Source organism: Nelusetta ayraudi, unplaced genomic scaffold, assembly GCF_046127955.1.
Source record: "Nelusetta ayraudi isolate G7.1 ecotype Tasmania unplaced genomic scaffold, CSIRO-AGI_Nayr_v1 ptg000074l, whole genome shotgun sequence".
NCBI classification, from domain to species: domain Eukaryota; kingdom Metazoa; phylum Chordata; class Actinopteri; order Tetraodontiformes; family Monacanthidae; genus Nelusetta; species Nelusetta ayraudi.
This window is the reverse complement of record NW_027466124.1, coordinates 915615-943106: the sequence shown is the minus strand read 5'-3', so window position 1 is coordinate 943106 and position 27492 is coordinate 915615. Positions and strand designations below refer to the sequence as shown.

The 27492-nt window shown below is 50.1% G+C and overlaps 1 protein-coding gene across 1 annotated transcript; it reads left to right on the top strand.

The window, feature by feature from the left end:
- sv2a (synaptic vesicle glycoprotein 2A) lies at positions 1–27123 on the top strand. The gene is made up of 13 exons (XM_076043305.1): positions 1–125; positions 11570–12343; positions 19198–19378; positions 19966–20117; positions 21259–21392; positions 21987–22076; positions 22593–22700; positions 23002–23090; positions 23679–23843; positions 24165–24298; positions 25278–25484; positions 25686–25845; positions 26537–27123. The coding sequence occupies exons 2-13, from the start codon at positions 11740–11742 to the stop codon at positions 26718–26720; spliced, it is 2208 nt and encodes a 735-aa protein (XP_075899420.1). The 5' UTR covers positions 1–125; positions 11570–11739; the 3' UTR covers positions 26721–27123.
- The last annotated feature ends 369 nt before the right edge of the window (positions 27124–27492 follow it).

Below are 27492 nucleotides of genomic sequence, written 5' to 3'. Positions count from 1 at the left end.
GCGGCGACGTCAGCGCGCATCACACTGGACCTTCTCCGCTCCAGGTACTCGGGGTGACTCCCTGCACAAGAGGCGCGCCGTCCCGGTCACTTTAGAACCGGACCGAGCTTCCCGCCCGTTAGAAGGTAAGAACCGCCTGAAGGTCCGCCTGCTCCTTGGCTTTGATCCCAGCTCGCCCTTCAAACCGTTAACGTTTCAACCCCCCTCCCCCTCCCCCTTCCCCTTTCCCCCCCCCCCATCTATTTTTACAACCGGAAGATGCGCGTGCAGGATTTAAATCGACATTTTCCAAAGATTTGTTTTTCATTTCCTTGGGGTGGGAAAAAAAGAGAGGCGATTTTGCGCGCTGATGCCGATGCTGATGAGGCGATGACCCCTAAAGCGGCGCCGCAAGGGGGCAGTCTTAGGAAGGGGTCGGCTAATTAGTGGTGATTATTTATTTTTTTTTAAACCTTTTCTCCTGATAGTACTAATAACAGTAAGATGTGTGGCGACGTCGTCCGTTTGCGGATTATTTGGGCTTGGATGCGACCGCGCTGCGTCTTCCTGCGGGAAGGTCTTGTGCGTTCGGCACCATCATCGTCCTTCCAGCTGGAGAGGAGGAGAGGAGGGGGGGGGGGGGGAGGAGGAGGAGGAGGAGAACAGCTTACGAGTGTTTTAATGTCATTGAACGTGACACGATCGGCTGCCAGCCTGCTCGTCCAGTTTGTTACGTTTATGGACTCCAGCTTTTGTTGTTATTCTGTTGTGCAGGGGAGGTGAAGGATGTCCTTGCCCTTCTCAGCCAAAAGCTTCTCTCCAACCCCCCCCCATCTTTACATTACAACTGAACATCTCTCTGCTGTGCATGGTGTGTTTAAGGGGGGGGGGGGCAGAGCTCCTCTTCCTCATCCTCTTCCTCTTCCTACTCTTGCGTCGTGCACCAAAATGACCTTGTAGAAACCCAGCAGGGAGAGTGTGATGGAGGGGGAGTGATGATGGGCACCCCCCCCCCCCCACCTTCCCCCCTCGCCTCCTCCTCATCCTCCCTCTGTGTGGTGGTGCTTTGCGGTAGTTCATGTCACCACTTTGCCCGGAGAGTGAGAGTGATTACGCAACACACTCGGACCGTCCCGACACTGTTTTAGGAAGAGGAGAGTCCTGCTGATGGCCTCTCTCTCTCTCTCTCTCTCTCTCTCTCTCTCTCTCTCTCTCTCTCTCTCTCTCCTGTCTCTCTGTGTGTTAGAACTTGTGTCATGTCAAGTCATCTGGCTTTCGTCAAAACTCTTACCCAATCAGTGGCCCGCACGTTGCTACGTCACCCTCATGGTCTCAGCTCTGCTCGCTTCGAACCCCAACGAGGCAGCTACCAAAATCGTAGCCGAACCGTACCGTACCGAGATGTTACCTAGCGAGCCTAAGGAAAAACTCCTTTACACAGCTGTTAAAAGAGGTCCGGGTGAGACAGCAGCAGCAGCAGCAGCAGCAGCAGCAACAGTTCCAACCTGCAGGACAGCCTGATTTATGGTGTGATTTATTACCGGCCTCCAGGCGCCTAATTGGCCTGAATCAGGACACAACACGAGCACCTTGGCGAGAGGCCTCTTGAAGCACTTCCACCAACTCAGACGCTCCGGACCACTGACCTGAAAGGTTTTCCGTTTTCCGGCCAGTTCTCTGCTCTCTTTTTCGCGCCAAAACGCAAAGCTCTCAGTGATTTGATCATCCCTCAAAATATCTCCTCTGTCCAGATGTCCAGTAGGCGGCATAATGATTAGCCCTCTGCTTACGGCCTCCTGCTAAAACATCAAGGCGTCAGCACATGTCAGTGGGCGGAGCCAACGTTTGGCCGCTGCTGTCAGTGCCTCTTGTGACATCACAGATTTTCGGAGGTGCTCGCCTTGGCTTGGAGGCCCCTTGAAGCTGCAGGTTTAGCTTTTCTCTGTGGCGTCAAGCCTCTCTGTTGCCTCTGGGGCAATCACCCCTTCTCCTACTTAAAACATTTAAATGCTCAGAGAGTAAAGTGATGCATCGTATTACTTCTGCCTGCGTGTCACATGATAACCAGTGTCGTTGGGGTCAGTCCATAAAAGTAATCCAACTACTTACTTTAATTCAAAAGAAAGATAAAGTAACAGTTGCTCAGTGCTTTGGAGTGAACTTTATTAAAGTGCTAATTTTGCAATTCCAAATATTCTCGTCTTGTTTTTTTTTTTTTTCTCAATAAATTTGTAGCTTGCAAAAGATTTTGGAAATTTATAATTACCAGTTTTGCCACAGTGATCCCGTTACATTACTCCGTTACTAAAAAAAAAGAAGTTTAATTACAGTAGTGGATTACTTAGGAATAGATCACTCGCCAACACTGATGAGAACAGAGTGGAGGTCTTTCTTGGTCATGGATGTGTTAATGGTCGTTTTAAAGGTTGGACGGATGAAATCAGGACTCCCTGATTTCCACAGTTTATCTGATTGATCGATGGATTGATTGATTTTTATTTAGCCGGGGGTTCCAGAACGGGGCAAATGTCTGCAAATCACTGAGTTTGAGGGTTTCGAATGCAGGTGTTTTGGAAGCAGTTCTGCAGAACATTAAGAAGAAACTGGATGCTGTTGCATCTCAACACGTCACAGTGGTACCACACAGTTTGATATGAGTTTAAGCTCATTTAATGACCCGTCGCACTGTAACTTAACTTTCCTTCGTTGTGGCTGTGATCTTGGACCGAGTCTGGCTGTTGTACACGACGGGACTCCTATTCTTGGATCGTTAGCACGCTGGACACGCTCGGTTCAGCAGGTGGCCCTTAAGGCCGACCCAGCTGAGGCTGCTGCAGCTCCAGCGGAGAGGCAGGAGGCGCTGGGGAACCTGTTCTCATTTTCTGCCCGCTTGGCCCCTGCTGACTGGACCGAGCCGGAGTCGCTCCTCTGAGATTAGCTCCTCCCCACGGCTGTCACTCCATCCGACGGGCAGCTTGGGGAGAGGCGGCCGCAGCGTCCCGGGATACATCAGAGCTGCTTCTTAAATGAAAAAATAAAGAAAAAGGAAATTAAAGAGCTGAGAGGAGCAGAGCGCAGCCGTCCTGATCAGCTGTTAGCGCAGCTGTTCCAGCATTTAGCTCGAATTAGCCTGGCGCTGCAGCCAGGGTGCTTTATTTATCTATTTATTTATTTTTCTTTCTCCACACATCTGCACTTTTTGGCCGAGGATGTTGCCACTCAGGAAACGCTGCTGAAGATTCACGGCCGCGCTGAGGGAAAATCAATGGCCTCCTGTGTCGTCCCGCCACCGTGGCGGCGGCAGGGGGGGAGGGTGGGGGGGGTTGGCCGGAGTGGCAATTAGCATCGAGCTCATAACTCACTGCGCTAACAGAGCAGAGCGGTTTCTAACGGAGGAGACGTCTGCCCAACTGTGGCCTGTCTCTCTTTTAAAATAGACGCAGCTGATCAATATTCTGTGGCGCTTTTCTTCTGCACTGAGCGTTTGTGGCATCTGTCACTGTCAGACGGTCGGATTTCTAAAGCCTGCAGAGGTAGAAACCAGCTGATTTGTTTGTTAATCGTTTGTTGTTAGAGATGCAGAAAAATAACGACAGCAGAGACCAGGAAATGTAGATTTAGTGCAGTTTGAGGTTTTCTGTCGAGCAGCTTTAGTCGTTGTGGAGAGTCTGGCAGACCTTGAGACACTGCAGCTCTCACCTGCATGGAGCTCCGCCTCCTCCCGTTTCATCTTCAGAGATGCTGATTGGTCCGGTCAAACTCCTGCCATCGGAAAAAAGGCTTCGGATGTGGTTCTGCTGAGCTTTGAGCCTTGCCGACCTGTCAGCAGTCCGACGGTGCCGGGAGCATTACATTTGAAACGGTGGCGTGCAGTAATAGCATTTGGACATCTTTTGGAGTCTGGACAAAAAAACAAAAGACAAAACATCTGGAAGAGAAACAGCTCTGACTCTGTCAGGGATTTGTAGACGCCTGCAGCTCGGCTCCTGAAGCAATACAATAGAGATGAAAGGTCGTGCCCTTGTCATCCAAACTTGATCAATTTGCATCTAAATTAAATATGAATTGATGGAAATGTTTTGTGAATTCGATTTTTTTCTCAAGCTCGCAGTTGATTGCGGATGTAACGCTGCAAAATTTGCCAGATTGTGCAGGAAACACATGACGTCAAAAGACGCTGATTGTTGATGGCTGTCCTTGTGGTGTGAGACGTGGCTCGGCGCTGCAGACCTTTGACCCGCTCCCGTCTGGATCCTCCTCAGACCATTTTGCATCCAGAGCAGCCAAGATGGATGCAGGCAGCTGACGTCAGCCCTTGTTTGGCACCGTGTTGCCAGCCAGCCGGCCGCCTGGGTGCCACCAGGGCGATGGGCCGAGTCATGGCGGGGGGTGGGAGGGGAGGGGATGTGTGGAGTGGGGAGGAGTCACGGCCCGGGGAACCAATCGCCTCTCTGTGCTGTTCCAGCCGCTCGGCCTGAAGTCATGCAGCATCGTGCCGTCGCTCTGTGCTGATGTCACAGCGAGGTCGGTGCAGACGAGCTGCAGCGATGATGATGTTTTTATTTTAGCAGCAGCAGCAGCAGCAGCAGCAGCAGCAGCAGCAGCAGCAGCACCTCTGTCCTCGCAGCCAGAGAAAAACAAAGCGTGAATAATGGATGGATGGAAAATCTCCCCTCAGAGACTCAGACCAGAGTAGTCGAGAGATGATGGATGATGGAGGAAAGAGGGAGGAGGGGAAACTGCAGCTTGATGTGTTGTGGGGCAGGAGGAGGAGGAGCTGTACAGGGTCAGAATTGTGGCTCCGCCTCCTTCTCCTGGAAGGATGTTAATTGGTCGGGTCAATTAAGAGGCCTCGCTATGTGTCGCTGCTTCAGAATTACACTGCCGCTGACACAAATGTGTTTTACTCAAAACTCCAAGAGATCAATAAAATAAAATCAAAGTCTGACTTTAATTATCCGAACAACCCTAAAAACACAAAGTTCCCGAGACTCTGTTGCTGCGTCCTGTGACTAAATGAGTGCACAAATATTTTTTTCTTTGCTGACGTCGCACACTGGAGCTCAGTGAGGTGAAGACGAGGTTTCCTGGCTTGGTGGAAGTTTGGATCGGAACAAATTTGCAGCTAATCCGTCACAGACAAAAAGCAACGTTAATACTTCCCAGAACCAATCCAGACTTGTGGCCCCTGAGCCAGGCCCCCCCCGCCTCCCTCACCCACCCACCCACTCCCCCTCCTTGTGAACCCAGTGGTGATGCTGCAGAACTCAACATCTCCTGAGCTGCGTTGCTTTAACGACAGAGCTTTAATTAGCCTGTTATCACAGTGTTTCCAGTCTGCACCACCTCTGACGGTTGAGTGTGTGTGTGTGTGTGTGTGTGTGTGTGTGTGTGTGCATGTTTGTGTGCGTGCACGCCCTCATTTAAAAGGAACATATGGCCGGCAATGTAATCTTCTCCTCCTCCTCCTCCTCCTACTCCTCCTCCTCCTGGGCTCTGCGGCGCTCCTGCTTTTATCACCGGCGTTGCTGTTTGTTGACCCGGGTCTGCTGGGGAAAATTTTCAAGCGCGGCGTGCACGTGGGCGGGGCCGACAGGACCCACAATGCACTGCTCCCAGTGCACTCTTGTAAAAAAGCACTGAGATAACAGAGGGCCGCCCTCTTCTTTGTCCTTCTTCAGAGTCTTTGTTTGCATGCTTTGTGCCAGTTGGCGCCTCGTGTTTGTCAGGACTCCCCGCTGTCGGTTTGCACCTCAATACTTTCTTAATCCGCCGGCATCACGGTGGGAATTCCTGCTTATTTTAAGTTGCGGTCCGGTTGCTGTCACTTTTTCCAGCCCATTATTGTATCAGCCGCTGTTTTTGCTTCCGTTAGCATGTTGTGCTACTGCTTTCGAGACACGCCAGCAGTTTGTTTCAGAGGCGTCTAAATCATTTCTTGGTGACTTGTTTGCGTTTCTCACCTTTGACCTCTGGGGAAAACTTCATTCCTGTGCCAAATCATTTCCATCCGCTCTCATTAAACGTCTGTATGTTATTCAAGCAGCCTCCCAGTGTGTTCTTTGAGTCACCGGGACCCTCAGCCGCATGCCATTCATCAGCTGCCCAACTTTGCTGTGACTATTTCACAGTTTTTTTTTTTCCCCGTTGGGCCGACTCTGGGCAGAAATGTGTAACTGCTGAGCGCGCGTCACCAGCGGCTCGATCCGCGTTGGAAGTCAAAGACGGCGGCGGAGCGTCGAGGTGCAAACGCGTGAAAATGCTAATCTGCGACGCGACGAAAGCCCGGCGTTATATTTGGAGCCGTGAGTCATCGACGGCGGCTAACAGGCAGGCAGGCTGTTGATTGGATGCGACGGAATATTTTTTCCAGCCTGAACCCCGGATACTTTTTCCACCTTTCAGACACACAAAGAAGAGAGTGAGCTGGTTAACTTGTCTACGGCTGAGTTTTACTCACTCACTCTCTGTTCTAAAGCGGCTGTGATGCTGCTCTTTGATAAATCAATACAGTGTTGCGGCACAATGAAGCGTCTGTGCAGCCCAAACGCCTGCGTGATCTCAGTCCCCCGCTCTCTCTCCTCGTTCTCCTTCGGCTCGTTAGCCGTTGGTTTTTAGCCGCTGTCGCTACGAGGATGTCGCTCCGTCTCAGCTGTAAAAAGCTTTTCGACTCCAGAACTTCAGAGAACTCTTGGTGCTCCTCACAACAGCTGGACGAGACGTCTTTCGGCACCATCCTGCGAGATTTGGGATACCTGCGGCCTTTTTAGATCTTCTTTTTTTGACCCGCCGTGCAAGGAAACCAAAACCAGATAGAAATGATAACGGTACACAGAACTGAGTCGCGAACACGGAAACACGAGTCTGCCTTTTTTCTCTCTCTCTCCCCTGACAAACAATCTCAGCAGGACTGAGAGTGGAAACGGAGACGACAGAAGACCTCCCGCTGTCCGAAAGATGAGAATTCTGATCCAAGCAAATGGGTTTTAGTGTATTGAAGCCTTAAGGGTGATAAATGGACCGCCAGCTACCGCTGCGTCCTCCTCCTCTTCCTCCTCCTCCCCCCTTCCTCCGCCTCGTCCATCTCCTCAGACCTGGACGGTCGCTCCTCTCTCCGCCTGCCAAATCTGTCTTCGGCTTTAATGGACCTCTTGTTTCTTTTTTTTTTTTCCCAGTGCAAAAAAAAAGAGAAAAGTCCTGATGGAAAGATGGAAATCTATTTTTTTCTCACTGTAGCAGACGCTGTTAATGTTGTTGTTGGACGGTGCAGTTGTTGAAAATGGCTGTCAGTGAGGCCATCAGAGGGACTTTATTCTCTGGTGATGATGGAGGCTTCTTGTCACAGCAGGAATGATAATGTGGTTTAGTGTCTCCGGAGCCCTGCCAGACGGCCGCAGCACCGTGTTGTGTGCAAACACCACTGTACCCACTCTTCTCAACCTTCTCATTTAAAATTTAGATTTTTCTAGTATGAGTATGAGTATTTAATACATGAAAATTATTATAGGGACCAACAAAAACTGAAAAAAGCATTTCTTTTGACATATAAACTCATACATGTGAGTGTAATAGAATACAAAGGTTTACGTCAAATATATTCCAGCTCAGCTTTCTGCTAATCAGTCCATTAAGCTCACATCAGGACTTAGCATTAGCATGTCTTCCCGCGGCAGACTCGTCTGTTCCGCTAGGCCCTCTGCCGTTAGCGTGCCGCTAGCTGGCTAGCTGGACCTCACTTTGTGTGGACGCTGCCATTGTGGTAGTGCTGCTGCTGCTGCTGCTGCTGCTGCTGCTGCTAGCTGGTGATTGTGTGTTTTGCGTCTCCCCTGCTCGCTGGAGGAAAATGTGATTACATAATGAAGCTATTCATCAGCAGCACACAGCCGCCGTCTGGTGTGGGTTTTTTTTTTCTCTCTCTCCCTCCAGTCGACTGTTATTTTGTTATTAACTTGCTCTTGATTACAGAAGCCAGTTAGCAGAATCACTTCATTAGTCAACTAATAAACTTTTACGCCACAAGCTCGTCTGATTTTTCTCCTCCCTATTTCAACACTGCTGGGGCAGCGCTAGCGCCGCCGCTGTAGCAGCAGCAGCAGCTCCGTCGACCCCCGGTGAGGAGGTGTTTGTTATTCATAGGCAGAGAGAGAGAGAGAGAGAGAGAGAGAGAGAGAGAGAGAGAATGAGAGAGAGAGCGAGAGAGAGAGAGAAAGAATGAGAGAGAGAGAGAGAGAATGAGAGAGAGAATGAGAGAGAGAGAGAATGAGAGAGAGAGAGAGAGAGAGAGAATGAGAACGAGAGAGAGAGAGAGAATGAGAGAGAGAGAGAGAGAGAGAGAGAGAATGAGAGAGAGAGAGCGAGAGAGAGAGAGAGAGAGAAAGAGAGGGAGAGAGAGAGAGAGAGAATGAGAGAGAGAGTGTCGCTGGACAGCCACCCTCACTTCAGCCTCCTCCACCTGAGAAAGGCTAATCAGATGGTGATGGGAGGCCTCGCTGCATTCAGATGGGACCCGAGTGTCTCCTGTTATCTGGGCTGTGATGGCGGTCGGTGGGAGGGCGGGACAGAGCAATCAGCTCGTCGCCGTCAGAGGAAATGAAAAACGGCTGTGAGTCACAGGGCGGAGATGGACGAAAAGGAGACGCCAAGTAGTGCAAAATCTGAGAAGGATCAAATATTAACACTTTGCTGTATTCTAACAGCCTGTAGGACTGTTGGGAATGTTTCAACTGAATGTTTGTGTTCGTCTTAATATATCTTCACATGTTTGATGATAGCGTGCTTGCATGGCTGCAGGGGTGGAAAAGCGTCGCTGGAGTTGAATCCTAATGTTGCACAGCAGCTGCTTTAAAATTCCATTTAGAACCAACAGTATCCTACTTGCTGGCTAGCTGCTAGCTAGACTTGACGGACGATGTTTTAAAAAGTGAGTCTGGCGTTACTTTTGAAGTTAAAAGGGTGTCTTTGGGCCAATTTGAAAATTGCCTGCGGTTTTCACATCAGTAGAAAAAAAAAAAAAAAACAGCAAACAAATTGCTTGAAAGTGAGAGATCACAGGAGAAGATGAAGAAGAAATACAGGAAGTGGCTGCAAGCCGAGCTAACTAGCTTCTCCTGACTGGATACAGGCGTGGATTATGGGTAATGTTTTGTCTACCATGCCAGCCAGGTTAGTGTTAAAGCATTGCTTGGGTCAAATGCATTAGTTTATCATCCTTACACTTGAAAAAAAGGTTCCTTAGAGTTCAGAGTTCCTGATACCTTTATCCCTGTTCCACATGCTGTATGTTTCTGAGGCGTTGCTGCGTCTCTCTGTACAGTCGTGACCAAACAACCGAGCCGACCGTCCTCCTCCTCGCTGTTCTCAGGTTTCACTCGGCCCTCAGTGTGTAAACTCTCAGCTTCCAGCGGAGCCTCGGGTCGACTGATGTCATCTCGCCAAACCATCTGTGTCTGTTCAATACCCTGGAGGCTGCGCAGGAAGCTCTCAGACCCCCGCCTTTCTCTTCTTCCTCCCCCTTTCCTTCTCCTCCTCCTTCCCTTCGTCTTCTACTCCCTGCTTCGTTGCCTTATCATTCACTTAAGGAAGAACCGTTTGTTCTCTGAATGAACAACAGAGAGCAGCCCAGCTGTTCGCCGGCACCGATCCACACTGCGCTGCCCCCGACACGGTGTCTGGTATTAGCGGCGGCATTGATTCATCGACGGCTGCAGCACAGCTGCGACATCGAGGCGGCGTCACATGCAAAACACCCAAAGGTGGTGCGAGGCCGTGCTGCAGAGCTAAGAGCTCGATGTTGTGCTTGTTGTCAAGACCCAAACGAGCTATTTGGTGACTGTGGCTGTTTCCTGTTCCAGTGTATCCGCATCAGTATGGTAGGATTACATATTGCCAGGTGAATGGAAATGATAAGGTTTAAGGTTTGGTCAAAAAGATCTTTATTTTGAACTCAAGGTAAAAAAGGAAACGACGAGGCGACTTAGTGGAGGGCGGAGCCAGCCGTCCTCAACTTGTTCCCCATTTTGCTTTCAAATCTGTGTAATGACAGGCTTTATCAGACATGTTTTACCTTTAACCTGCAGTTGGATCTACAAGTCATTATCTTAGAGTGATGTTAAAATTCCCAAACTTGGTTTTATTTTGAAGAAAGGCTGAATTTCTGCATGGAAATATATGAAAACCCCTGAAATATTGGATAATGCAGTTTCTGCAGCTTGGGTGTTTATCCTCAGTTCAGCCGACTGGCGTTGGTGTTACAGGCACGACTGCAGTCTGTTCAAAGGGTTTTAAAGGGTGAATGAAGATGTGGTGGGGGGGAATCGCCGTGTTCTTGCTGCAGAGGGAAGGACTCCCTCCCGTCTGCTGAGTCTTTCTCTCATTTGTAGGAACTCGCAGCCCCCCCCCCCTCCCCATACAGTCTGTCACCGCCGGTTAGGCCAGCGAAGGCGTCATCGTAGCGACAGACGTGTCACGGCAGGAGGCTGGTGGCCTGCTGCTGATGGACTTTTGTCCCCTCCCCTCGTTCCCCCCCCCTCACTATCCACCTCCTCCCCCTCCTCACCTCCCCTCCTCCCCTCCTCCCCTCTACATTAACGTTGATTTACTACCCACCTCTGCTCGGGAATTGCGGACGTCTGTTTCTCCGCGTTGCAACTTGACCTGTTTCCTCTGCAGCTTCAGGCTGTAATCACCGCCATGAGACAGGCGAGCCGGGCCGAGGGAGGGAGAGAGAGAGAGAGAGAGAGAGAGAGAGAGAGAGAGCGAGAGAGAGGGAGAGAGAGAGAGAGAGAGAGAGAGAGAGAGAGAGAGAGAGGGAGAGAGGGAGAGAGAGAGAATGAGAGAGAGAGAGAGAGACAGAGGGGCAGAGAGAGAGAGAGATGGATGCTGCCACTCAGATCTCAAAAAGTCTTGAAAAAGTCTTCCCTCAATGTATTTTTTCATCAGCAGGAGGAAGTTCCCACATTGTGCCCACTGTCTGATCTGATCTGTTCCTCTCTGAGCTGTTGTGCTCAAAGAATTATCCATAATTTATCCCCATTATTTAGCGCTATTTAGCCCCGTGTTTGCAGCCTCCTGCTGCAAACTGAGGCTTTGTTGGACTTTGCACGCTTGTAAAGGAACAAACGGTAAGGCAGTGTCAGAGGGCGGGGCCAACACCTGACTCGGGGTGTGGTCACAGACCTGGTGAGCTCTGTCAGTACCCTGTATGACATCACAAAGGTCTGGGGAGACACCAGGCAAGCAATGGAAGTAAATGACTTTTTTTAAAAAAGCGAATTTCGTCTACTATGGAACCTTTAAGAAGGACATGTACGACAAAAAACAAGGTATTTTCACCAAACAAGAACACAAGGCTGTTAGAAAATGTCTGGTGTGTGTGTCGTGTGTGACCTTGGATGTGTCCTTGAGCAGTCAACGCCGCTGAGTCACTGCAGGCTTTGTTCTTCACTCAGGCCGTCTGAAGGTCGGTCTCCTCTCACGTTCGTGAGGGATTTTCTCTCGTGTCAACGGGAAATGTTTCTTTTCTTCTTTGCGTCATTCTAACACAACCCCCCCCCACCCCCCTTCCCCCCCCTCGCTTCTCCTGTTTTTCCAGGAACTTGCGTCTGCGTGCGCGCGCGCACGTGCGCCGTCCATAACCCCCGACGCCAGCGCCGGTGCGGTGGAGCAGGGAGCTGTCCGTGGTGCTGAAATCCCCCCCATGCGCTTGGCCCGCCGCTGATCTTCCTCCCGGTTTCCTCCCCGACGAGCAGCGACTGAGCCAAGATGGACGACGACGGCCGCTACAGGGACGGGCGCTCGGACTTCGTCCGCGGCGCCAAGGACATCGCCAAGGTGGCCAAGAAGCAGGTGGGCAAAAAGGTGGGGCGGGGCGCGGACAAGTTGGCCGACGAGTACACCAAGCGCTCCTACAAGCGCTTCGAGGAGGAGGACGACGACGACGACTACGCCGGCGCGCCGGGCAACGACGGCGGCTACTATCGCAACGACAGCCGCGCCAACGACGACGAGGGCCACAGCGACTCCACCGAGGGCCACGATGAGGACGACGAGATCTACGAGGGCGAATACCAGGGCATCCCGCGGGCCGACTCGGGCAAGGCCGACGGCGGCGGCGTGACGGCCCAGGCGCAGCAGTTCAGGGACCTGTCGGCCTACGAGGGCGAGCGGCGGAAAGACCAGGAGGAGCTGGCGCAGCAGTACGAGACCATCCTGCAGGAGTGCGGCCACGGCAAGTTCCAGTGGACCCTCTACTTTGTCCTGGGACTGGCGCTGATGGCCGACGGCGTGGAGATCTTCGTGGTGGGCTTCGTGCTGCCCAGCGCCGAGAAGGACATGTGTCTGTCCGAGCCCAACAAGGGCATGCTGGGTAAGAACCTCGTCCCCTTGCTGCAATGCTGTGCTTGTGGTTTGCGAGTTGCTTGTGCTTACGTGTTGAGCCGGGATTGGACCCACGCGTGGGAAAGGGTCAGGAGATGTCGGATGCAGGGTGATGTTTTGTGTTTTGAAAAACACAAGGATGATCAATAGAATTTAAAGGTCCAGTGTGTAACATTTTTAAGGAAGCCCGGTACTTAAGGAAGCTCACCTGACAGCGTGGGTAGGAAAACTACTTTTACTGCAAGTATGCACGACAGCAGGGGTCACCAACTTCTTTGGCACTGAGAGCGACTTCATGGTCCTGAGCCGTATGAAGGGCTACCAGTTTGCTAAAATAACAAACTCTCTGAGTTATACATTATTATTAATGATACTCTTCTATGTGAAGACATTTATCAAGCTCGTGAGTTCCAAATAATTATCAAAAATGACTTCACAAGGTTGGATAAAATTGAATTTTAGACGCAGCTCAACCAGCTGGGAATGGCTCCACAACACCCCAGAGACCCTGAGAAATGGGTATAAAAAAATAAATATTGCGTTGGACACTAGTGTACAGGCTAAGTTCTAAAATAATGAGCAATTTTGAATGAAACTTTGCTAACCTTGGATATTGTGAAGGATCGCAAATGAGATGCTAGCTTGTGGTCTGCTGCTCCGACCCACTAACTTCCCCTGCGGCTCGTGTCGGAGGATAATCTTCTCCTCCTTTTCGGGGTAGAAAAAGGGCGACGAACCTGAAAGGAAGGAGACACAAAAAACACACGTTGGAGGAACCCACGGGTGGCACAACTGGCTGTAGCTGTCACGAGCCGCCACCCGAGCTATAAATCAGACTTAAATGTGGTCTGTGGCGTTCGTGGCGGCGGCTCCTCTGCGAGCTTGACGCCGCAGCTCGGCGTTTAACCGTCGCCTTATCTCAGCCATTACCTTTATAGCCCTGCCGCCAGTAATTGCTTTTTCACAGTCTCGTTGGCGGAGGAACTACACCTATTTAGGATTCAACGAGTCGTGTGGCTCGGAGCGCCGCAGCGGAATTTCAATCGAAGTCCCCCAGTCGATCCAAACACAATGTTCTGCGCTTCAGCACCTTTCCAGCGGAGCCGCGCTCCTTAAGAGTCCCCTCACGCTTTGCCTCCTGCTGCCTCCTGGGTGTCGCCCTCTCGCTGTCGCCGCACGGCACCGCGGCGTGGGCGAGGACCTCGCCCTGATGGTCGCCTGACCCGAGAGCCAGAAGAACAACCCGGGTCCAAACACGACTCGCCATCTGTCACTGGCAGCCTGGGCGAGGTTCCCTGTGGGAGGGAGGATGAGGGTTTGCGAGGTGTGTTTGGTCAAACCTGCTTCGGACTCATGCAGGAATGAAGGTGCAGGTTACTTCCTGTTTGATGAAGCTGCCGTCAAGTCTGAGGATGATAATACCCTTCAGCTCATTTGTCTGGCGCATAATTGTGTGAACCCTTTGCTGCTTTCAGATAGCCGCACCCGCTAGTTAGCCCATCGTGCAAATGAGTCGGTGATCACTAATGACACTGTGCGGTTGTGAGGAGGAGGTCTGAGTATCAGGTGTCTACCTGAGCGCGACCTGAGCCTGACTTTGTTTGCAGCAGAACCTCATCAGAGTCGATGGCGCTCTCCGCTGGAATCATCTCTGGCATCATCTGGCTGCGGACGCTTTGCGTCAATTGACTTCACGTTACATTCACAGCTCCATTTGTCATCCATCCATCCATCCATCCATGTGTAATCCCCCCCCCCAGAAATGTGTACGTCCATGCACGGATCAGTGTCTGGTTTACCGTGCACGCACGTGATTGGATCTGTATCCGTCTGCTCCATTGACACAATAAAGACAGATTAGCATTGCGCTAATTTCCTCCACAAAAAAAGGTGAAATTGGAAGTGACTTGCTTGGGCAGATGAATCATAGTTTGTGTTTTTTTTTCCCCCGGTAACATAGTCGTGTAGTTCGTATAATGCATGCAAGCCAGTGGAAACCAAATTGAAAAAAACACTCTGTGGCATCTGTTTCTGTTGTCTCCCAACTGGTCCCATGGCACCATGTTCTGCCAGCAGCGTGCATGGAAACCACGGCTGCTGCTGCTGCTGCTGCTGCTGCTGCTGCTGCTGCTGCCGCTGCTGCTGCTGCCGCTGCTGCTGCTGCTGCTGCTGCTGCTGCTGCTGCTGCTGCTGCCGCTGCCGCTGCCGCGTCCCAGTTCAGCTGCGTCCTTGGAGAGCGTTTGCACTCGTAGGCTGACGACGACGTCACATCCAAATCGACGAGGCCGCCCTCATTCCAGGACTCTTTCAAATATAGCTGACAAACGATGATGTCAAATTTCAAGGCTGTGCCTGCAGCAGGGGTGGATCCCAGAATGCATTGCAGCCTGGCGTGGAAGTGACAGCCTGCAGCAGCAGTCGGGTTGCGACTCTACGACCCCACGGAGGACGGAGAGAGCGCTGGACTGTGTGGGCAGCTGCAGCGCCCAAAGCAACCTTTCCTTTCTTGAAACATGGGGGTTTAGAAAGCTGGAAAAAGCTAAACAAACTGAACTTGTGTCACTGCTGCTGGTCGACTGAAAAAGGAAAGAACGAGGCCTCTTGAAGATGGATGGAAATCATAAATGTGTCGTTTTTCATGCATTTTCAACGTGTGATTTTTGAAAATTGAAGCCTATTTGAGCACAAGCAACAACCGCAAGTCACCGGGAAATGCGGCTAAAGAAGGAAAAACCCAAAAAAATATTTTTATGCAACAAACACAGATGGACGAGGGATTCGGTGGGGAGAAAACTGCAGTGTTGCAGTCAGCGTCCTGCTGCAGCTTCCCTTCCCTCCGCTGTTACGCAACACGCCTGACTCATGCTGGAGAGGCTCCGTGGCTCCTGCCTCTCCGCGTCCCATGATTCCTAGTGTTCTCACCCCCCCCCCCCCCCTCTCCGTCTCCAAATGGTATAAACGTAGCTCCTGGTGCCAAACACTTGCGTTGTGTTTGCACTGTTGTGTTCAATGCCGGACGTATCTGCTTCTTAGCCCAGAGGCACCTGCAGGCAGAATTCACAAGCGGGAATCTATCCATCTATTATTATAATAATGATAACAATGATAATAATAATAATAATAATAATAATAATAATAATAATAATAATAATAATAATAATAATAATAATGATAATAATAATAATAATAATAATGAACTCCATCAAAGAATGAAAGCGATGTGACAATGAAAGAGAGAGCAGCTGAAACGTGCTGGTTGTCATTGAGTCGTCCTTGTTGCGCGGCTGCAGCGTGGCCGTGTGAAGCGAGTGGCTCTTCTCCAAGCACCAAGGAGAGTTCTGAAAAAAAAAAAAAAAAAAAAAAGAGCCGGATCAGCATAAGCACTTATAACGTCAAGTACATTTCCCACTGTTCAGGCTTTAGGTGCTCTGCCGGCAGCTGCAGGGGTGATTGAAAAAAAAAGAAAAAAAAAAAGAAATCTCTGTGCCGTCGACAGAATGTAGAGAAATCCCATCCAGTCAGTAAGGAAAATGTCTGTTTATAGGATTCCTGCGGATCAATGAAAGACCAGTGCTCAAAATGAATCAAAACAGGGCAATAACCAAACACAGCCATTTATCTAATTTAATCAAGCTTCTAATTTTAAGTCTTTTTTTTTTTTAAAGAGAAATTATAACGAGCGTTGTGTTTACTGTATTTGTTCCGTCTCCTGACACGGAGATCTGAAAACATTTCATTTTCTTCACTCTGCACACTGACGGCCAGGATCCTCCGCGTGTCGTCGATTCTCCTCGACCTTCGTATGAACTCTGAAAGCAGAGCAGTGATATCGCAGGCGGAGATGAAGAAGGTCGCCTGTTAAACCCAGTCAGTTTCAGATCTTTTCCTCGCAGGTTTGGTTGCCATGAAAAGAAAGCGCTCTATAGATCTTCAGAAAGCGGCGCATAGCACATAGCCCTGTGTTTGCAGCCCCCAGCTGTAAAACTGATGCTTGGTTGGACCTTCAGTGTGTTTGGAAGTGGTGAAAAAAAGAGAGCAGCACCAACACACCTAGAAATACATCACGGCATCTTCTCATTCACCGACAGCCTGTAGAACTGGATTACAATGAGAAAACATTGTTTGTTGTTGTTTTAATCCTGAAATATGCAAAGGTGTGAAAAGCGGACCGTGGAAAAATGTAGGTGTCAACAAGGGTGAAAGTATTTTTCCTGCGAGCTTCTGTCTCTTCCACCAGAGCCACTTATCTGAAAACAACACCAAGTGAATGCGCCTTTGTTACTACACTCGCACCATAAACAGCACAGAGACACGAGTGGCTGCTGTTAAAGGACAGCGATGGCCTGAAGGTGCAGCGGGTTTCAAACCCTGGACGCAGCAAAGTCAACGCTTTTTTTTTTTTTTTTTTTTTTTAACCCCCTGTGCTGCAGAAAAAGAATGCATTTCATCAGCGGGTCTTGTCGTGGCCGAGTTTCCTCCAGTGAGAGACGGCCGGAGAGCCGCCACCTCTCGCCTCATTCAGGAAGCCCTGAGCACAGTGGCAGGAAAAAAAAACGAAAAAAAAAAACGAAAAAAAAAAACCCCAACAAGCAACAACAGCTATTTATAGCGGCAACCTCCATCCTGCAGCCTGCAGTGGCGCTGCACACTCTTTCTCTCCTCCATCTCTCTCTCTCTCTCTCTCTCTCACACACACACTGAAGCCTCAGGGAGCGCCGTCACCGACCACCATCCTCCCCCTCCTCGATCTGTCTTCTTCATTTTTAGCTCTCTCTAGCCGCCTCCCCCCACTTCCTCTCCTAGGTGGCGCCACGCTCGACTTCTCTGCTCTTCTCCACTGTGCCGTCCTCTCCTCTTTTTTTCCGCCCCCTGACAAATTGTATCTCCCTTTCACCCCGATGCCCTCCTTTTCATCCTGGGAAATGCTAAACGTTTTAGTGCAGCGCAAAGATTAGCAGCAGCAGCCGTCGCCACGAACATGGATGTGGACCCGCAGCGGGAGCAAAAGGTCGTGGCTGGATTGGAGGGCTTCAGTTTGCCAGTGAGAAGAGGCAAAGTCACGTGACCACAAGTTTACGTGTTTTGCTTTTAACCGGAAACATAAAAAAAAAAAACCCTGAAAACAAATTTGCTCCCTCTTTCCAAACAAACAAGGTGCTTAAGGTCCCACATGATTCAGAGCTTTATCCAAGAGTCCAGTGACGTGCATGGTGTGACAAGAGCAATCACCCCGTCTGAGGAAAAGCAAGGCATATTTAGCCCTCTGCTTGCAACCGCCTGCCAAAACATTGGCCACTGCTAAAGCTGCTGCTCGCTGATAATAACGGAGGGTGGAGCCAACACCTGTGACTGTGACCGTGCGCTGTTGTGAGTGCCCTGTGTGACATCACAACGGGCTGATTTCCAGAGCTGTTGTCTTTTACTGCTCTCTGTGTGCAATCAGGATGTTTTTTTTTAAATGAGGAAATAAGAGAAATGTTCAGTTTTTGCCTCCCTCATAAGACAGACGGGTCGGTAGCGAGTAGTTTCTCCTTCCTAGAGAACAGCGAGAGTTCTGGGAAGTGTTTTTCTCTGTGTGTATATGTGAGAGAGAGAGGAGGGGAGAGGAGGGGGGGGGGACTCCCTCCCTCCCTCATCCTGGTCACTTCTCATCCCCCCCGTCACCACTTCGCTGCCTGTCAACGCTGCTGCACTGCGGCGACGGCCGCTGACTCGCAGCTCTCTGGTTGAGCCGCAGCTCTCATCAACCTCCTGACACACACACACACACACACACACACACACACACACACACACACACACACACACACACACACACACACACACACACACACACACACACAGACATGCGTTTGGAAACGGACTGACAAAGAACCCCACCTGGGTTTTTTGTTGGTGTTTTTTTTTGTTGCAGAGAGCCGCTATCAGACAGGAAACACAAAGACCTTTTAATCTTTTAATCTAAAATCAAGAGAGACCCCCAACCCCCACCCCCACCCCCCCCATCCCCATACATTTTCCTCCCCACTGTTTCCAAGGGACACAGATTCATCATCCTGTGTACTTGGCCCATTCACTGCCTTGTGATTCATTGTCTTTGGCTCAGTGACTCATTCACAGTGTTTAGCAGCGGAGAAAGACACTGTTTTGGTCTCATTTGCCACTGCGAACGGTCTCAGTTTGTTTTGACGAGGCTGTCTGATGCCCCCCCCCCCTCCTTGTGGGTTTGGTCTGCCGGCCAAGGTCAGCCAGTGTGTCTGTGCATTCGAAATGATTCACCTTTGACGTGCGAGAAAAGTGAGGATGGCCTTTAAAGAAACACAGATGTCAGGGCTTCACACACACACACACACACACACACACACACACACACACACACACACACACACACACACGCTCTATATTGATTTTTTTTAGCGATCTCAGCTCACACTGTCAGCAGGACAACAAGTGCAAAAGAGCAACTGGTGTGTGTGTGTGTGTGTGTGTGTGTGTGTGTGTGTGTGTGTGTGTGTGTGTGCCCTTGGTGCCGCAGAGTGAGTGATGGGAGGGAGGCTGGGTTGGGAGCGCTACGGCTCTCTGAGTCATTTCAGCGCCTTTCCATCGAGCCTGTTTGCTATTTTTCACCCGCTTTCACCTCCTGAGCTCCTCCTCAACATCAAGCCAATCAGACTTCAGCCAATCAGGCTTCAGCCAATCAGGCTTCAGGGAGAACGAGTCGCTCCGTCTGATGACGTGTGGCTCAGAAAGAAAACCTGCTGCACTGTCACGATTCTGTTTAGACTCAGCTGGCTTTTAGGATGGTCAAACTCTCTTCTCACCGTGCCTTCGTCCTGTCTCCAGGTCTGATCGTCTACCTGGGCATGATGGTGGGCGCCTTCGTCTGGGGCGGCCTGGCCGACCGCATCGGCCGGCGGCAGACCCTCCTCATCTCGCTCTCCATCAACAGCGTCTTTGCCTTCTTCTCGTCCTTCGTCCAGGGCTACGTCTCCTTCCTGTTCTGCCGCCTGGCCTCCGGCGTCGGGTAAGCGGCAGCAGATTGATGACTCACCCGGCACTCAGTCATCCTGACAGCAGGAGGAGGAATGTCGCCGGTCCGAGGACAGATGGAGAGACTGGGATCGTATGTCAGGAGGGGCAAACATCCCACACACTGCCGCTGCGCACCGTGCCGAAAGATTCTCCCTGTCCTCAACACGCACAGAGGAGTCTGTCTCTCCTAAATGTGGCATATGGAGAACTACACAATATCCACAGTTGGATTTCATATCATGGGTCATTCATGAAATGCAGCTATTTCATTTCTTACTTGCCATTAATATCATTTCTTCAGGTTCGGTGGGCCAGATTGAAAAGCTTAACGGGCTGCATGAGGCCCCCCAGGCAGTAGTTTGCCTACGCCTGGTCCGACACGTTCAGACCGACCAATCAGATTCGTTTCAGGACAAAAATCTGCAGCAAAGTGGGGAAGCAGTCCGTCAGTTTCGACCTTTGTGTCGACCGCACACTCTTGTCTGCTCACGTGACTCCAACTCCAATACGGGCGACTCTGCTGAGATTCTCCTCGGGCTTTTTTTTTTTTTTGATTCTTCATTTTCTTGCTTCCCGCAGCATCGGCGGCTCCATCCCCATCGTCTTCTCCTACTACTCGGAGTTCTTGGCGCAGGAGAAGCGCGGCGAGCACCTCAGCTGGCTCTGCATGTTCTGGATGATCGGCGGCATCTACGCCTCCGCCATGGCCTGGGCCATCATCCCACACTACGGTGAGGCTGAAAACACGGTCCCGACGGCCACGTGCACGGCGCCGCTGCCGCTGCGTTGGCTGGAGAGCCGCGCGCCTGCTGTTGTGACTGTAGCACAATGTGGCACCACAGCCGCTGAGCAGCAGCTGTTAGACAGCATTTTCATCATTGTCTCACACACACACACACACACACACACACACACACACACACACGGCTCTCTGCAAACGAGCATTTTCACGCAAACGTATTAGAAACGAGGTGACGCCGGCCTTCGAGAGCTCGGCCACAGACGTGTGACCGTTTCTGGAGACGGCTTTTTCTTTTCTTTTTTTTTTTCTTCTTGCCTCGGGTGGGGAAAAAAAAAAAAAAAAAACCCAACGCACTGATGCCCCTCCTGCCTCTGCATATGCAAAGTGTCAGGCGATGTAAAGCACACGCCTGTGCAAGAACCATGTGGGTGATGTAATCTCTGGGCGGCAGGGCCAATCAGAAGCAGGAAGGAAATGGAACTGGGACACCACCAGTGTTGGCGAGTAATCTATTACTCAGTAATCCACTACTGTAATTAAACTACGTTTTGAGTAACGGAGTGCAGTAACGGGATGACTGTGGCAAAACTGGTAATTATATCATAATTACTTTATCAAGTAGCAGATTGATGATGCAGCCGTGCATGCAGCGTCATTGACATGCGACGACGCACTAAAACAAAACAGCGACTGCATTTGTAGCTGGAAACACAAACATTATTTTGAGTTCGTCTCATCTAAATGAAAGAATATTGCGGGTTCGTTGTGTGCAGGGAACAAGACGTTCTCAACTGTTACCTTATCTTTTTTAAACTAAAGTGATAATTAGTGGTAATTAGTAATTGATTACTTAACAAAGTCGCTAAGGAAGTAATTTGATTACTTTAAAAGAAGTCATCCGTAACCAGTAGTTGGAGTAATCCCAACAACGCTGGACACGACGCTAGCTTGACGCTAGCTTGACAGTAGCTTGATGGCAGCTCCTTGTTAGCAACTGCTAAGCCTGCAAAAGGGAAGCTGCATTTAAAAAAAAAAACAAAAAAAACAAAAAAAACATAAAAACAAGTTCTGAGTGCACCTGCTGATGTCTTTAACCTGTTTTTTATTTATTTTTTTGCTCCCACCTCCAGGCTGGAGTTTCCAGATGGGCTCTGCCTACCAGTTCCACAGCTGGCGTGTCTTCGTGCTGGTGTGTGCCTTCCCCTCCGTGGCCGCCATCTCCGCCCTCACCACCATGCCCGAAAGCCCGCGCTTCTACCTAGAGGTCAGTCAGTGTCCCGTCATCACGTCTTTGACTCCCGGAATGAACGCAAACGGCCGTGACAGCAGATCAGACTCACGGTTGTTTTGCATAGTAGCTACTGATGTCGATGACCTTCCTGGTTGTATTGTGTGTTTAGTGTTAGAGCTGCTGCTTGAAATGCAGTGGAGAGAGTCAGTTGATAGTGACCCTGACTGTAATATTCAGTATTATTCTCACGTCTGAGTTTAGGCCTATTCCTTCATATTTAACGGCTGACCTACAAAAACTCACGACTATAAAAAAGAAGATAATGCACATTTTTGGTGACTAGAAGTGAAAATGTGAAAAACAGTTAAACAAAAAAGTGTCAAAGCAAAAATATAAACGTCTGAACATTTACATTTACATCCAAGCGTCTATATTCAAACCCTGACCTCTTGACCAAAGGAATGAACTGCAGCGTCTGCTGAAAAACTGTCCCTTTCTTTGTTGTTGTTAAATGTTGAATTTCAGCAGGTGAGCTGTGTTAAAAATGAAACATTTAAGGTTTTAATCGGGGTGGGTTAAGCGTTATGCCACCTGCTGGCCAACCCTTGTGTTGCAATCTCTCTCCAGAACGGGAAACACGACGAGGCCTGGATGATCCTGAAGCAGGTCCATGACACCAACATGAGGGCCAAGGGCTACCCAGAGAGGGTCTTCTCTGTAAGGGCGCGCAGCACAAAACACACACACACACACACACACACACACACACACATGCAGTCTGTCTGCATGCACGGTACAGTTCAGCGCAGTGCAATACTGCAGGTCTGCAGCTGCATAAATTAGCATATGAATGTTTTCTTCATTAAGGCAGCGTAATATCTCAGAGCTCCAGCCGTTGCTGCTGGTTAATTGTCGAGGGAAGCAGAAGCTGCACAGCTTTGCATGGGAAATAAGTCACAGTGTCACAGCGTCTTTCCACTTTCTCTTTGCTGTTATGCTTAAACCATTTCAAATGTTTTCTTTTTTTTTTTTTCTTCTTTTTTTGAAACTGTTGACACAACAGCAGCATATCAACCAGCGATGAAAACAGATGTAAAGTTTGGAGCTCTTCAATACTGAAGCATATGTCTGTCAACACGAAGCAGCAGGGAGTTTGTTTCACGATGCCTGGCGAGAGGTGCGAGCGTTGGGAGAAGCACTCACCGTTGTGTCGCTCTGCCTGCGGCTGTGCAGGTGACCACCATCAAGACGGTGAAGCAGATGGAGGACCTGGTGGAACTGGGCGACGGCGCCGCCTGGCACGAGAAGTGGAGGATAAAGCTCACCACGCTCTTCCACCAGGTCAGCGCACACAACAAGCTCACACACCATATTCTCTATTTTCTCCCATTTCAATTTGAAGTCTGCGAAAAATGAAAACAGCTTTCAAACAGCAGCAACGTCGACTCGGCTCCGGGTTTGTTTGTTTGTTTGTTTGTTTGCTTGTGATTATTTATTGGTGGGACATTCCGGTCTCTCCGCCGGTGGCTGGGCTTGCGGGGGGGGGGGGTTCTGGGATGTGGACGGTGGGAAGAAACGCTGACAGGCGTGTCGGTGTGCGTCTGCCGTGTCTGACTGCGGCTGCATGTGTGTCTCCGTGCAGGTGTGGGGAAACTTCCAGGCGGTTTTCTCACCGCAGTACCGCCGCACCACCTACATGATGATGGCCGTGTGGTTCTCCATGTCCTTCAGGTGAGACGGGGGCGCCCGGATTTGGGAATCGACGTGGTTGTGGTGGAATTACAGCTTCAAACAAACACTTATGAATGCTGATGAATGACCTGAAACACGCCGAAATCCAACTGGACAGCAGGAGGTTGTGGCCATGCAGGAGTTTTTGCAATCGTTTCTGACAATCAGCAAATCTGGTGCGGATTTGCTCGCTATTAGAGTCACATCCTGGTCACTGATGCGACTTGGCTGAGTGGCAGTGACCTCCGGGTGCTCTGAGTGCAGATAAAGCCCCCCCCCCCCCGCCCCAACTCTCCACATCAACCCATTTTCGGCACAGTTAAGATCAGAAATATGAGTCTTTTGATAATGAGTCTTTTTGATAACAAGGCATCTCGTTAGCAGCCGCTAGGCTAGCATTCACTAGCTGCATCTCTCATTAGCGCCACTAATGAGCCTCTTTGATAGAGGCATGGTTGTGTGTCTGCAGGCCTCTTTAATCAAGGCAATGCTGTCACTCGTCCTCTTCCTCCTCCTCCTCCTCCTCCTCCTCCTCCTCCACTTCCTCTTCCTCCTTCTGCTCCTCCACCTGCTCCTCCCCTCCTGCAGCTACTATGGCCTGACCGTGTGGTTCCCCGACATGATCAAATACCTGCAGAAGCAGGAGTACTCCTCGCGCACCAGGGTCTTCGTCAAGGAGAAGGTGCAGCACGTCACCTTCAACTTCACCCTGGAGAACCAGGTCCACCGCCAGGGGGAGTACTTCAATGACAAGTGAGTCAGCAGCAGCAGCAGCATCAGCATGTGGACTCTGACCCACTGCGTACCCTAGGCTGGAGATGTACAGAAAACGTTGCATTTAGCCCTCTGTTTACAGCCAGTGGCTTAAATCTGAGGCTCTGTTGGGCCGTCCAGCCTCAAGTGTGCCACAGAGAGTGTCTGAGAGAAAGTCACATGACCCACCAGTGACTTCTCACGAAAGGGTTTCAGCTTTTCGCGACGTTGCACGCCGTTATAAATGATAAACTCAATGTGCAAAACCACACACGCGCGTCTTCCGGCTGACACGCACGTTGCCGCTCTGCCTGTTTGCAGGTTCATGAACCTGAGAATGCGCTCCATGGTGTTCGAGGACTCGCTCTTCGAGGAGTGCTACTTCGAGGACATCACCTCCAGCAACACCTTCTTCAAGAACTGCACCTTCATCGCCACGCTCTTCTACAACACGGGTGAGCAGGCACCTGGTGCCGGTGGCACCTAGCTGCTGTTTAGTGACGGTGCCTCCTGTCAGCCACTAGGGAGCAGCGTCTCCCGCGGTTCTGTCTGCTGTGTCTGTCCGTGAAAATGACTCAATTGCATATTTTTCCACTCTGAAAAAAAAAAAAAAGCGACATCTCCTGGCAACTCTCCTTTCGATCCTCCGATCTCCGTGTGAAACTCTGTTATTGATTTTTTTTCTCTCTCTCTCTCTCTCTCCTCCCATCAAGAGGAGAGAGAAGATGTCTTAAAGCGGTGACAGCTTCATTGCTTTGTCGCACATCCCCATTGTGTAACAACAGGGGAGGGGCCGAGCTGCCGCTTTTGTAATTGAGATGTTACGACCGCAGCTGAACAGCTGCTCACTGGAGATGATGGCGGCCGCACCTTCTGCTCGCCTCGTTAGCTGCTTTATAACGAACACGCTGCAAATCAATCAGTGCAGTCAGAGGATCCCAGTTAGAACTAGAAGCTGTTTAATTGCAGAAAAAAAATCAACCCCACTGATCTCAGTGGGCTTCACTGGCCAAGCTTTGCACACGCAAGCATAGAGATTCATTTTTTTTATTCCCTAAAACTCTTGTTTTCACTCTCGTGTTAGTCAAGCATAAGTCGAGTCTTGTGCCTGAACTGGTCACTTAAAGGAGCTAATTCATAGCAACGGTTTTGGCAAACAAGCATCTAGCTGCATCACTGCAGCACCCACGCTCATCTCATGAGCAGCAGCTAGGCTAGCATTCGCTAGCAGTGTCTCTCCTCTGTCTTCTTCTCAGGTTTTAAACAGCAGTTTCAGCCTTGTAGAATTAAAAAGCATTAAAAAAAAAAAAAAAGCCTCTGAAAGGCTGCAGCTTTGCAAGGCAGACGTCCCACAGGTCAAATCGTGAGATCTTGTTGAACCTCCATCCCATCAACCTACCTCCCAATCCCGTTCCTCTCCTCCCCACTCCCCAGATCTCTTCAAGTACCGGCTGGTCAACAGCCGACTGATCAACAGCACCTTCCTGCACAACAAGGAGGGCTGCCTGCTCAGCGACGTCAGCGACGATAACAATGCCTACATGGTGTACTTTGTCAGCTTCCTGGGCACGTTGGCCGTGTTGCCGGGCAACATCGTGTCGGCGCTGCTCATGGACAAGATCGGCCGACTGAGAATGCTGGGTAAGGGCTCACGCCACTCACGGGAGTTCAGCAGGTGCCAAGGGCAAAGGTCAATTGTACACAATGTCAAATAAAATCATCTTTTCTCCCTTTCTTATTTTGAACAACGACCATATATGCAGTCAAATAACAACTAGCTAACTTGTGACTTTTTCCTCCCACTCATGGATTTTTTTTTTTTTCTTTTTTGCTCGTCTTCAGCGGGCTCCAGTGTGATCTCCTGCATCAGCTGTTTCTTCCTGTCCTTTGGCAACAGCGAGTCAGCCATGATCGCCCTGCTCTGCCTGTTTGGGGGGATCAGCATCGCCTCCTGGAACGCCCTGGATGTGCTGACCGTGGAGCTCTACCCCTCCGACAAGAGGTAGGTGGGCCACGCAGGCGGCGAGGAAGGCAAACACGCCCCTGATGTCTCCCTGTCGCCACGGTCACTGCTGCTGAATGACGTGTTGAGTGATGCCACGTGGGTCGCCCTGCTGCCATTGGTCGGCTCGGAGGGAGGAATGACATTGGGGGTTGTAGTCGCCGTGTGTAAAGCTGTGGGTTGCCTTGTTTTTCACCCCAGCTTTGAGTTGGCTCCATTATTCTGTTTTCATTTGGTTGATCATTGCATAGTGTTTTCTGACAGTGAAAAATCATTGTTGTAATGCCTGTAATGTTGAAACACTCGTTGAAACTAACATTTGGAAAGAATTATAGATTATGCAGCTCCATCTTGTGGCCGTTTGTGGTCCCTTCACAAAATATGGTGTTTTTATTTTTTTATTTTTTTTAATTGGGTCTTTATTTTTCATTCTGGAATCCAAGCAGTCTCACATGATTCATTATCAAAGTAACTCTATAGTTGTAGTAAAAAAGCAGCATATTTAGCCCCCTGTTTGCATCCCCCTGCTAAAACGGATGCTTTGTGGGCTGTTCCCACCACACGTTGGTAAGGGGACATAAAAACCAAGGCGCTCTCTGAGGGCGGAGCCAACACCAGGCTGGGGGTGTGGTTACTAACGATAGACAGATCTTGATCTCTGACTCTTTCCTCTTCGTCTTCTTCCTTACAGAACCACCGCCTTCGGGTTCCTCAACGCGCTCTGCAAGCTCGCCGCCGTTCTAGGAATCAGCATCTTCACCTCGTTCGTCGGCATCACCAAGGCTGTGCCCATCCTCTTCGCCTCAGGGGCGCTGGCGGCGGGCAGCTTTCTGGCCCTCAAACTCCCCGAGACGCGCGGTCAGGTGCTGCAGTAGTGCGGCGCCGTGGGCGGCTGCAGCAACGGCGGCGTGTCGAGGCGGGGCGGGGCGGGGCGGAGAGTTCTGGGCCCAACAGGGTTTTTTTCTTTGTTGTTGTTTTATTTTGCCCACACTGTGAAGGGAGCAGCCCTGCGACCCCGTCCTTGTGGTGAGGGAGAAGCTTGTGCACACACTGACACAGAGGAGTAACACACACTCACTCACACACACACACACACACACATATACACACATACATGCACACATTTAAAAAAAAAAAAAGTCTGCTGTAAATATTTGTGATGGGTGATTTGTTTCAAAGACACAACAACAGTAGTTGAGATTCCACACAATATTAGAGCCGCTGGCAGTACAGGCAGAGATGTGAGGAGCAGTAATTCATGTTAACATGGTCAGTGAGAGTGTTGAAAAAAACATAAATGTTTAAATTTAGCTTTGGTCGATATACACTGACTCTGTACTGGACTGAGAGCAGAAATGACCGCCAGCCGTCGTCCCGGCGCCCCCTGCAGTCACCTCCATTCTCCTCAAGTCTTTCTTCGTTTTTGTTGGACATGAATTGAAAAAAAAAAAAAAAAAAAAATCAATCATTCTTATGCCTTGATTTGGAGAATTTCTGACTTTAAAAATTCCAAGACACGCCGCTCTCGGCTTCCTGTCAAAAAAAAAAACAAAAAAAAAAACAGAACAAAGACCTTTGGTCGTCGCTCTTTTATCTCCCAGAGGTCTTTGTGTTGGTGACTGCCATTTTTTTTAAAAAATAGATTTT